The sequence below is a fragment of the Rattus rattus genome, chromosome 3 (assembly GCF_011064425.1).
Source record: "Rattus rattus isolate New Zealand chromosome 3, Rrattus_CSIRO_v1, whole genome shotgun sequence".
Classification (NCBI taxonomy): Eukaryota; Metazoa; Chordata; class Mammalia; order Rodentia; family Muridae; genus Rattus; species Rattus rattus.
The window spans coordinates 197,960,356-197,972,817 of NC_046156.1; the positions used below are offsets into that span (position 1 = coordinate 197,960,356).

At 45.9% G+C, this 12,462-nt stretch overlaps 1 protein-coding gene across 1 annotated transcript; it reads left to right on the top strand.

Annotated features, from left to right (window-relative positions):
- The first annotated feature begins 7,995 nt into the window (after nt 1-7,995).
- Tmem174 (transmembrane protein 174) lies at nt 7,996-8,907 on the top strand. Its single transcript, XM_032896878.1, has 2 exons — nt 7,996-8,621; nt 8,802-8,907. The coding sequence occupies exons 1-2, from the start codon at nt 7,996-7,998 to the stop codon at nt 8,905-8,907; spliced, it is 732 nt and encodes a 243-aa protein (XP_032752769.1).
- Nucleotides 8,908-12,462: the final 3,555 nt, after the last annotated feature.

Here is a 12,462-nt window from a genome sequence, read left to right on the forward strand (position 1 = left end):
TTTTTTTTTTAATGCACAAAGTATTCCCAGCTTCCCTCATGGAATATGGAAGTCATCCAAGTGTGAGGATGGCCAAAATGCCTACAGAAATCGGGACTTGGCCCTTATAGGGGTGGGCATGACTTCTGTAGGCACAAGGGAAGCTGGGGAATGTAGTCTTTAGCAGGAAACTATCAGACCTTTAGGATTCCTATCTCCAACCCAAACTTAGTTACTACAGTGATTTGTTCTATATTCCGGTGAGTATTCACGTGAAGCTGTCTAAAGAATAAATGAGCTGGCGGGGTGGCTCACTGGTTAAACACCCCCCATCCCCCACCCCTGATTTCTCAGAACACTCAGGTTTGGTACCCAGCACCCAAATGGCAGTTCGCAGCTGTTTGTAACTCTAATTCCTGCGGATCCAATGCCCTCTTCTGGCCTGCCCAGTCATCAGGCATGCATGCAATGCATAGACATACATACACACATGCCAAATACCCATACACATAAAAATATAGTTTAAAAAGGAATATTAGGGATGATATACGTAGGCGTATTTTTGTGATTACTCTCTTTATTTTTATTTTATTTTATTTTTGTGGAGGGATTGGTTATTTCAAAATGTCTTGTCAATATTCAGTATCAAAAGAGTTGCACTTACTGAGTTCTTTTTCTCCGGTTGGAGGAGAGTACAAACAAGCCAGGAATCTGCAGGGTGCCCACCTAACAGGTGGAGAAGAAACCTCCTGAACATGGCAACTGGGTGGGGACACTTGAAAGATCAGCATACCACTAGCCCACAGACTGCAAAGAGTTCTCACAGCCAGTGGGTTGGCCAAGGTAACCCAACTGTCTATTTTATAATGAGTGAGTTTCAATGTTGCTTTCAGGTTTCCCTTCCAATATCTTATGCAAATGCAGCCACACGGTGCTGCTTTTGGGGGGGCAATGCCCACGTTAACTGCTAACTCAAATAACATTCTAGGGATAGAATATAGTTTGGCCATAATACAATCTTTCTCTTTTCCTCTCGTTCTATGCCTTTAACTTTGAGGTAGAGCTTAATTATATACCCCAGGCTGGGCTGTAACTCATAATTCTCCTGCCTCAGCCATATACAACACCATACATAAGTATGTATATATATATATAATATATATATATATTATATATATATATGTGACAGAGAGGGACAGACAGACAGATAGACACAACTTATGTGGGGACTAGTGGTGTAGTCTGTAATTCCAATGTCTTAGGAGACTGAGTCAGGAGGATTGCAAATTGGGCAATGGTACTGAGTTCAAAATCCATCTTGGGCAACTTACTGAAACCCTATCTCAAGATAAAAAGTGAAAGGGGGCCTGGGACCGCACCCAGTGTCAGAGCACTCTCTAGCACAGAAGAAGGCCTGGCATTTAACCCCCAGCTCCGTCATATTCCTAATTACACTACAACTACTCTCTTGCCAAAATATACTTTACCACACTATAAATAACTGATGGTTTTGAATCCTCATTCAGACCCTGGGTTTTGCTGCCCTGAAGTGAAGGAGTTGAATTCTCGGTAGCTCACTGTTGTCTTAGTTCTTATCTGAGAAACTCCCGGCTCTAACTGCACCATTAATTCTTGTCAAAGTATTGAGTTACATTGTGTGAGCTTTGGAAGGACGACATGAAAGGAAAAGGAAACTGAAGGATCATAAAGTTAATGTGATCTCTTTATGTGAAAAAGGCAGAAGGTGAGTCCCTCCTGGTGGTAAACCTTGGTAACTCAGCCGATAAAACACCATCTGTAGTTGGTTCTTTAAAAAGGAAGAGACCCTGCTCTCTACATGTAGCTAAAGACAGACTTAGGTCAAGGGCAGCCAAAATGAAAAGGGGGTTCTCACCAGAAGTACAGTTTTGTTTGCTTGAGATAGGCTTTTGTTTAGACCAGGATGGCCTCAAACTCCTTAAGTAGGCAAGGATGACTTTGAAATATTCCTCCTTCTGCCTCTACCTCCCAAGAGCTGGGATTACAGACATGTGCCAACTTGCCTGGCATCTCATAGGTGCATTTCAATGTGCTTTGTTTTTGAAACTTTGCAAAAGACTATTGAAACTTTTAATGTTTCCACAAATGCACAGACATCAACAATGTAGCCATTTTATAGATGTTTTTAAAATGTATGCAAAAAGAGATCCAAGTCATCTTGCTGAATGACTGATTCGCTAAGTGGCCTCCATCCACCTGTTTGTTCTGAGGATTTCTTGTTAGTAAACTGGGTTCGATGTGTCATTGGAACTGAAGACAGAGGAGGAGCCCACCCATCCCCCTTTAAGAGGGCAGCTTCTACGCATGCTCTCTGTGAAGGCAGGGCAATGCTTGGTCAGACGATAATGGGAAGACATTTTCAATATGATGGCGTTCTTCCCCATCTTCAGTGGTTCCTGTACTCATTGAGAACGCAACCCAAAGTTTGCCTTGGTGTTTTTCTTTTTTCTCTTCTCTTCGTCTCTCATCCCTCCCCCTGCCTTTTTGTCTTCCTGTGGCCTTTTAAAGTAGGTGTCACCATGTAGCCCGGTGGCCTCAGACTTGCTATCTCCCCTTCCCCCACCTTCTGCGACTGCAAGATGCGCAGTGCTGTGCCGACTTGATTTGTTTGTTTGTTTGTTTTCATTCATATAAGGGAGGTAAGTAGTGGTAGATTTTGTTTGAAAGGAAATAGTGTGTCCATGTAGGTGCTTTCGACAGATGTGAGACAGACAGCGGACATAGGGAAACACAGGCAGCCTTTGTACACCCACGATGAATTACTAACTCTGTAGTAAAACACTGTCTTCTCGGACGCGGGGTCAAATTAGGGATAAAGTGAGTAGAATTACTCTCTTTAATTGCAATGGCTGCCCATGAAATGCATTTAGCTAAAAAAAAAGTCAAGTTTTAATGCTCCATATTCTCAAGTAATTACTGTAAGGGAAAGTTCAGTTAAAGTGCTATGTGATTTATATGTGGTGGTATATAATGCTATGTTACGTCTATCTAAGGAAAAGGTTTGAAAGTTGAAGCAGGAGATGGACTTGGCCACCAAGGCAGTCACTTGAGAGAATTTATAATGATAAGATCCCAGCATTAGTGGAATGTTGGTATTTTTGTGTTCCTACGATCAATACCAGAGAGAAACTTCTGGAACAACAGATTGCTTTTGGCTCCTGGTTTCAGGGTTTGGTCCATGGTTGGTCAGTCCCCTGTTCCTAGGCTGGACATCATGGTGGTAGCAGTATGTGGTAGATGAGAGCTGGTCTCTGCCTGGCTAAACTAGAAGCCAAGAGTGACAGCGAGAGGTAAGGATATCACACCCCAAGGCCCTGCCCCCAGTCCCTGCCCCCCCAGTCCCTACCTTCTTCAGCTAGGCTCCCAATTCTAAAGTTCCTAGAATCTCCCAAAAGAGTTTTATTTGGGGACACACACACACACACACACACACACACACACACACACACACACAGAGACAGACAGACAGAGACAGAGACAGAGAGAGACAGAGACAGAGAGACAGAGAGAGAGACAGAGAGATAGGGGAGGGAGGTGCAAGATGTGTAAATATGTTTGTGTGATGTGTGTCTACATGTTTGCATGTGTGAATGTGGGCACATTCATTCCTGTGATGGACTGCACCCTCTCAAACTGTGGGAGCTGCTGCCCCAGGATGAAGCAACGTGTGTGCTAATGAACGTTTGTGGAGATCAGAGGACAACCTTACAGGTTGGTCCTTACACTTTGCCTTATTTTGAGTCAGGGCCTCTTTGCCTCTTTGTACACCAGGCTGTCTGGCCTATGAGCTCCTAGTGATTCTGCCTCCCAGCTTCCTGTATGAATGCTGGGAATATAGACGTCCACTCTTATGGCTGGTTTTACTTGCGGGCTGAGGATCTGAACCCAGGTTCTCACACTCGTGTGGTGAGTGCTTCACTCACTTAGCCACCTCCCCATTCCAAAAGCCAACCTATATGAGCTGTCAATCTTTCAGAGCACAATTTAAGTTTTGGGCTGTGACTGCCACATAACTGTATGCGGTGCTGTGAAAAGCTTGGCTAAGGTTTCTGGGTGCACAATGCATAAACACTAATTCAAAATTAAATGCAAAATAGATCTGATTCATGTGCAACAGCTCTCTCCCACGTCGGCTGAATTATTCCACGCCACTGCTCCCTGGGTCTGAACACCTGTGTTGTCACCCCCTGCACGACAACTTTAGAGTCTAGACTGTTATATGCTGTCAACTGCAGTAGCTTTGTTGTGCATACACATTTTCTACTCTTGCAGAAACAACACAATTTGGTTCCAGAATATAGCGACTTTTAATATTGTTCTTCCATTACTGCTCTGCATATGACTATGCAGTGCTTGTATCCTTAGCTCATACTGTGTTAGAATGACGGACTTGAGCATCATAAAGCATCTTTTTGAATCAGTTTTGTCTTGGAATTCAGACAGATTTAAAAAAAAAAAAAAACAAAAAAACGTCGAAATTGTCCTCAATACGACCTGCCATTTTTGTCCTACCTATGTAAGTCAAGCAGTGTTCTCAGCACTGATGATTACAAAATCAAAGTGCTAATCAATGCAGACAATCACGAGATACTCTGTGTCCTGAGGTACCAAGTAGTCAATCAAAATTTAATTCTTCATGCAAAATAAACGATCCACTCCATTGTATGCAAATTTGCTTTTTACCTCTAGCAAGTGGTAAAATTATGTGTAGACCAAAGCCTTGTTTTAAAGTAAGGTGATTTATGATTTATTACCAGTAAAATGATTGACACCTCACCATAGGTAAGAGCTGGGAGTGTCTGAGAAGTTTAACTGAGGCAGGAGTTGTGGATTTTGTTCCCTGGTTTGGGGTCTTGGGTTGAACAAAGAGGTGGGGTTGGAGCGTTGCAGCAGAGGGCTTGCACCCCTGATTTCTGGACTGTACCCTCAAACTGTGGGAGCTGCTTCCCCCCGTGGGAGCTCTTCTCCCCTGTGATAGGCTGTACTCTCAAACTGTGGGAGCTGCTCCCCTGTAATGGACTGTACCCTCAAACTGTGGGAGCTGCTCCCCCATGATGGACTGTACCCTCAAACTGTGGGAGCTGCTCCCCCATGATGGACTGTACCCTCAAACTGTGGGAGCTGTTCTCCCATGATGGACTGTACCTTCAAATTTTGAGACAAAGAAAATGCTTCCTTCCCCCTACCCCCAGGCGTATTTGTGTCCAGTATTTGGTCACAGCACTGGGACGAGTAACTGGTTACAACATGCTGTAAATATATGATGCCTATTATAACTAAAGACAAGTGGGAAACATACATACCTTAGAAGAACAGAGCCTGAAGTTTCCTGATGGTGGAGACTATATTGACTGTTAACTCAAGGCTTCAGAGCTTGTAAGCATGTCAGACTGGCAGAGCAGGAACGTTTTGATCAAGGAGAGACGTTGGTTGGTGTTGGAAAGCTGTCCAGGTCTGTGGACTCTGGGGCTTCCATCTAACTCAGTGGGAAAGATGTTCCCTCCTACATCCATCCTAAGAAGGCCCAATCTTAGCTGTTTTGAGGCTCCTTGTGAAGCTCTGAGGTCACCATAGAGCTTTTCCCACGTGCCTGACAGTGAAGCAAGAGTTCCCAGGTCACGTCTTTTAACAAGCACAGGCATTTGGATGAGTAGAAACAAGTCTCTGAGCTTGTTCGGAATTAAATTGGGTTGTGCTTTTCTGGGAAAGGCAACTTAAAGGAAGAAAGGTTTGTTTCGGCTCACAGTTTGATGGTACACAGTCATCAAAGCAGGGACAGGTGGGGTGAGGGGCACGTGAGCCACCCGATCACATGACATTCACAGTCAGGGAGCAGAGAGATGAATGCAGTTGTTCAGCTCACTTTTTCCATAAAAAATAGATGTATTGTATTATTATTGTTATATGTATGAGTGTTTTGCTTGCATGATGTATATGCAGTGTTGTTGTACTCTGTGCCCAGGAAGGTCAGAAGAAAGCATCATACCTCCTGAAACTTGAGTTACAGATGATTGTGAATTGGTGCTGGGAACCAAACCTAGGTCCTCTGCAAGAATAGCACATGCTCCTAACTGCTGAGACGTCCCTCCAGCCCTCTTTCCTTCCCTCCAGCCCTCTCTCTCTCTCTCTCTCTCTCTCTCTCTCTCTCTCTCTCATTTCAGTCACCCACACTCAGGGTGGACTTTCTGCCTCTGTTTGAATCTCTCTGTGCCCACCCTCCTAGACACACCCAGAGCTGTGTCTCCTAAGTTTGGTCAGGTTGTGGTGAGGATCAGCTGTCATAGGCACTTAGTTGAGCTTCTTCCTTGGATAGTTCAGGTATGTTGGTCTGTGCTGGAAACTTCAATCTTCCTCTTTTAAAAAGTAGCCCAGGGCTGGGGATGTAGCTCAGCATAAGCCCTTACCTCACCTCATGTGATGGATGCCTGGCCTCCATCTCCAGCATCTATGGAAAAGAAAATAGTGGCCTGGTGAGTTTTGTTGTCAGAGGAAGTTTAAGAAGGCTGCCTCGGACAAAAGGGCAGCTCTCTCTCTCTCTCTCACCTCTGCAAAAGGAAGCTGATGTAATATTTAACCAACAAAGAGGGGGCAGCTACTCGGACAAAGTCTATCCAGGAAAAGAACAAGACCAGAGTTTCTGTTTGGAGGAGGAAGAAGTTCACGGGTCTGTTTGGAAATTGTATAGTCAGTCATAAAAACCAGATAACATCTTCGGTGATCAGCCTGTCTTTTTTACACCAGCTTGGGTTTGGTTGCCAAACAGGGTAGGTTCAGAAAGACAGCTGTTTGCCTCACCTTGGAGACCAGGAACTGTACAGCCACCAGAGACAGGGCCTGAAGCCTGTGTCCAGGCAACATCTCACAATATCTGATGTTCACACCATCAGATGTGTGCCAGCAGCATGGCACACAGAAACTAGTCCCGGGGTGTTGTCTCCTTAATCACTAGTGTATTCCCCAGATGCAGAGAGCCAGGAAAACATGGGTCCCAGGCCAGGGCATAACAAGGTCTCAGAGCCATGTAGAGAGCTGACATTAAGGACTAAGTATTGATGTGGCTTGAGTGTGACACCAAGGTGGTGTGTTACTCATCCGCTGAACTCCTGCATCAATGGCATGTGGAAGTCAGGCCTTTGGGGCATAATTGGGAACAGATGAGGTGGTCAGGGTGAGGCCCAGGATGGCGCTAATGTCTTTCTGAGAGGAAGAGAGATGTGCTGGACTGTAGTGTCCTCATCAGATTGGGGCTGGGGATGGGACAGAAAGATCTTCACTAGATGCTGATATTGGCCCCAGAAACCTCCAGAACTGTGGGGGGGAAAACCTCTCTTTTCAATGCAAACGACTTAGTCTGTGGTTCCCTGTTAGAAAAGGCCTAAGAGATTCGTCATCCGAAGTGGAATTCCTTATATGGCTAAGACAGAAAATACAGTGTATGAACCTGCTTCTGAGCCATCCCACAAGGACTCCCTCCATATTGCACTGTCATTGGCACACACCTTGCTTTGGTAGGACAGAACCAGGACCACAGCACAGTGCCATGAGCGACTATAGAAAAAGCACCTTCCAACATGACAGTCTCTGTTTCGGCCATCATCGTTGTTATCATCATCATCGTCATCACCCCTACCATCATCATTATTAAATTATCATCATAATCACCATCATAATGATAATAATATCGTCATCACCACCACCATCATTATTATCATATGTCTGGATGAACTTAAAATAGAAAGACAGCTTTACTATTGTTTCGTAAAACAGAGACACCCCCCCCCCCACTTTCTGAAAACCTACAACCAAACTTCAGGCATAGTTTCTTAGACCTTTGTTCTTCTAAACAAAGTTCGGCCCTGTGTATGTTATACTCTGTTAACCACGGAAGCCCAAAGGTCCTCCTCTAACTAACCCGAGCCTGCATTCCCTGCTCCCACAGTCTGTTTCCTCTCACGTTGGACAGTTGTGCGAGGAGCCATGGAGCAGAGCAGTAGTCGCCCAGAGGACTTCCCGCTTAACGTGTTCTCCGTCACTCCGTACACACCCAGTACCGCCGACATCCAGGTGTCCGACGACGACAAGGCGGGGGCCACCTTGCTTTTCTCAGGCATCTTTCTGGGACTGGTGGGGATCACATTCACTGTCATGGGCTGGATCAAGTACCAGGGTGTCTCCCACTTTGAATGGACCCAGCTCCTCGGACCCATCCTTCTGTCGGTCGGAGTGACATTCATCCTGATCTCTGTGTGCAAATTCAAAATGTTATCCTGCCAGTTGTGCACAGATAACGAGGAAAGGGTCCTGGACTCGGACCAGACTTCCGGAGGACAGTCGTTCGTTTTCACCGGCATCAACCAGCCCATCACCTTCCACGGGGCCACCGTGGTGCAGTATATCCCTCCTCCTTATGGTTCTCAGGAGCCCCTGGGAATGAACGCGACCTACCTGCAGCCCATGATGAACCCTTGCGGTCTCGTACCTTCTAGCGGAGCAGTGGCTGCCACACCGAGTCCCCCACAGTACTACACCATCTACCCTCAAGACAATGCTGCGTTTGTGGAGAGCGAGGGCTTCTCTCCTTTCGTGGGTGCTGGTCATGACAGGTAAGCTGGGTCCCGGGCTGCTCCCCACCCCTCTCCCGTTCTGCATCACAGTTATGGTCTATGGCTATGTTTGGACTTCCAAGCAGACGATAGCGACCGTAAACCTTTGTGCAGCCTGCCACGCAGAGGGGCAGCAATGTATGTTGGCGAGTACAACCGTGTTCCCTGCTCATGTTTCAGGCCCAGTTCTGATGCAGACCAGCTAGAAGGGACGCAGATGGAAGAGGAGGAACGTGTGTGCTTCTCTCCTCCCCCCTATGAGGAGATATACGCCCTACCTCGCTAGAGACTGCAAAGCTGTGGGAAACGGACATTTCAGCCCCGTGACGTGATACTTGGAGAGTTTTCTGCTGTAACCTTCAGACGTTAGATGCCAAAGTAGCCCAGGCGATCTTACAGATGTCATTCAAGGTGGGAAAGAAGTGTCCCCAGGTTGCTAAATTAAGCTGCCCTGGGTAAATTCCCCTGTGCTCCAGTTTTGAATCCTCTGCATCTGGAGAGACACTCAGTGGTAGAGTGACTGTGGAGCATGCGCAATGCCTTGGGTTCGATCTTTTGAGAGCCAGAAAACAAAAAAAAAAACAAAACAAAACAAAACAAAAAAAACCGAAAACAAGACCTCTCTACGTAAAGTGCAGGAAGAAAGTTCGCCCGTTTCCCCCATCCCCCACCCTATATCCATTTGAAGGCTTTAGTGTCTTAGTTTTAACTGCAATCGTGGCAGCTTTCAGACTGACGAAAAGGAGGCTGGTAAGCAAGCAGGGAAGAGAGTAGGTTCAGGGAGAAACTTCCCTGCCCCATGCTGGACCTTCCACAGCGGAGTGAATTATCCCAAACAACTTGGGCTGTAATCTGATCTCCCTTTGGATCTTAAAAACTCTGTAAAAAAAAAAAAAAGAAATAACGAAATCTCTTGAGAAATAAATGAATAAACAGAGTGGGGTAAAACAATTCCTCGCGTTAGAATAGCGTTGGATGGCCGATGCAACTGTGAAAAGGTAACAGGAAGATAGTGAATAAGTCCATATGCCGTCACCAAGTTACAGTGACCCCTGCTCCTGATGTTTTTCTTCTGCAAGGCTGAAGTTCTAGGCAAACTGCACACGAGTGAGCACCCGCTCCCCCCCCCCAGCCCCCGTTCCACCCGCAGACATAAACTATCTGAGCCAAGTGGCTTAGGGAATCCAGGTATGCCTCTGGTCAGTTCCACACAGCCACGCTGCCGTGCCGCTGCAGAGCGGTGAGTCGTGGATATGGCTCACCTTCTCCTGAGCTAAGAAAAGCTGGCAGCCTCCAGCTTCATAAGTCTGAGCTGTGTCGTCAACCACAGAACAAAGCTGCAAACTTTAGGAGGTGTCTAATGACTTGGAGAAAACAGTTTTACGAAGATAAAAGGCCACGCGAAGTAAAGGTGGCTGCCCCCAAGAAAGACACAGGAATTAGCAGGTCTTGAAAGTTTTGGTACTGTGCTTATATGTGGAGTTACTTTGACTTTCTATCAGAAAAGTCCAGTTTTTTTTTTCCCCCAGGATATCAGTAAAATTATCTTGGTTTATTATTGTGATTCATATTATGGCTCAGGAATAAAAGCTTTTATAATTATTTTTCACACCAATAATAACTAGCAATAAAAACTAGACATCTCTATACACAGTATATTGACTCTCCATCCAATATGCTCATAAAATCCTGGATACTCAGTATATGGACTGTCCTGAAATTCACTATATAACTATGTAGGCTAGGCTGGCCTCAAACTCACAGAGATCCACCTGCCTCTCTGCCTCCAGGTGTAGTAAGTTTAAAGGCGTGAGCCACCATGACCAGCAAAATCCCCAATTCTTAGCTAAGGGTGTCTTAGCTAAAGGCCACTGACCTTAGGGAGGAAGTTAGGAGACGAGGCCATGGTAGAGCATCATTATTGGCACGCTGACAGACAAACAGCACAGCCCTGCCTCCCTCACCCCTTCTCTTCCCATCCGCACCTCCTTTTAGACTCATGCACCATCATGATCATCAAAAGGAAAAATGTCAGAAAAGGGCGTGCGTACCAAGCTGGGTTGGACAAGGCAGGCAGTTGTCTCGGTGTTGCTGAGAGAGTCATCTATTCAGGGATGGGGATTCTAGCTCTAGGCAACAGAGTCATTCAACAGCACTGTTCCAGTCCCTGTGCCTAGACTTCGTTTATGCCTCCAAGCACGCTTGCAGGACTCATGTTCTCAGGAGTTCAAAGTGTGGGTGAGGCTTGCCATAGCTGGAGGATCAGAAAATTGGGGTTTGGGAATGAATCTCAGTTGATGTCATGCTTCTATAGCATGCCCAGAGCCCCGGGTTTGACCCCCATCGCCACATCTACTGGGCATAGTGGTCCACCGCTATAATGCGCACTCTGGGGCAGAAGTAGAAGGGTCAGAAGTTCAAGGTTATTCTCTGCTATAGACCAAGTCTGAGGCCAGCCTGGTATACACAGATTCTATTGCGAGAGTTAAGGGCGTGAATTTGTTTTTACAAGTCGTGCTTACTGACTGAGCATCCACTTTGTGTTGGCGCGGCAGCCAAGAAGCCAGGAGAAACTCGTGAAAAACCAAACCAAGAAAAGAGCAGATACAGCTCTGCTCTCAGATCGCTTCCAGTCTGGTGGGGAAATAGACACTGGTGACTTTTCTCAGATTCCTTTGAGGGATCCTAGAGAAGTCGAGTCAGGGCTGTTGCCTTGGGTGACCAGAGGGGGCGCTGTTCGCAAGATCACTCAGGCTACTGGTATTGACAGGGACCTGAAGGAGCGTTCCTAGTCACTAGAAAAGGAAGAGAGGATAGCACACACAGGGAGAAGCCTGGTGAAGCGGTGTAGAAAGCAGCAGAAGAGACACCGTGTGCGCTGGGGAAACTGTCTTTCCCATCTGCTACTCCAGCCTTTAAAGGGAAGGTCCCTAATTTTCTTCCTGTGAGACAATCCCACTCTGTTTTTGTATTTGGGAATGGCTGAAATATGGGAAACCCACGGAGGGGCGCCGGGCCTGTGGCCACCAGCCCCCTTGCCTGGACTCCTGGCCAGCCAGGATATGTTCCTAATAGTTTCTGGTTGCTGTCTAGATGGTCGCCTTTGATCTTTCTCTATCTTATCAAGGGTGACCGAGAGACTGATCTGGGCGCAGTGGGCTGGAGCCGGTCTCCTGTTTTGCTGTCTCCTCCTTAGATGATCTGTTGGGAAGGCAGCCTGGCTCTGAGAAGACATGAAAGTAATCCAGTGTTCAGTTTGCCAGGGGTTTGGGCTTTGTGTGAAAACACTGGGAAGACAGAAGAAGGTTTCATTTTTATCTTTTTGGAAGAAAGTCACTTTATCCTAGTGAACTTAGGAATAGTAACTTTACATGGTTTAAGGAGGCACTCGATTATTTTCCCAGACCCCAGTTCTACACCATCTTGATGCTGTGACTAATTAACTTCTAGCTTTGCACCCTATTCTCTCGTCAGTGATTACATTTCTGAGATGAAATAACTTGGTGGTTAGGGCCGATTTTCCATTTCTTCAATGTGAACTTTAAAAAGTTACTCTCTTATTGCCTTCCCACGATGCCACTGAAATCCTCCTTTCCACCAAGTACCTCTCCAACTATGTGTGTGTTGTATATGTGTGTCGTATGTGTGTGTATTGTATGTGGTTATATGTATGTATGTGCATGTTGTATGTGTGTGTATTAAATGTGTGTGTTGAATGTGTGTGTGGTGTATGTGTGTATTGTATGTGTGTGTATTGTATGTATGCATTGTGTTATGTGTATATGTGTGTGTATTGTATGTGTGTGTATTACAGGTGAGTTGTATGTGTATGTATTGTATA

What these genes read in the sequence shown, in the direction of transcription:
- Tmem174 (XM_032896878.1), top strand. Translation starts at nt 7,996, where the DNA reads ATGGAGCAGAGCAGTAGTCGCCCAGAGGACTTCCCGCTTAACGTGTTC. An exon ending in GTGGGTGCTGGTCATGACAG is followed by an intron (nt 8,622 to 8,801) that starts GTAAGCTGGGTC and finishes CTCATGTTTCAG; the next exon opens with GCCCAGTTCTGATGCAGACC.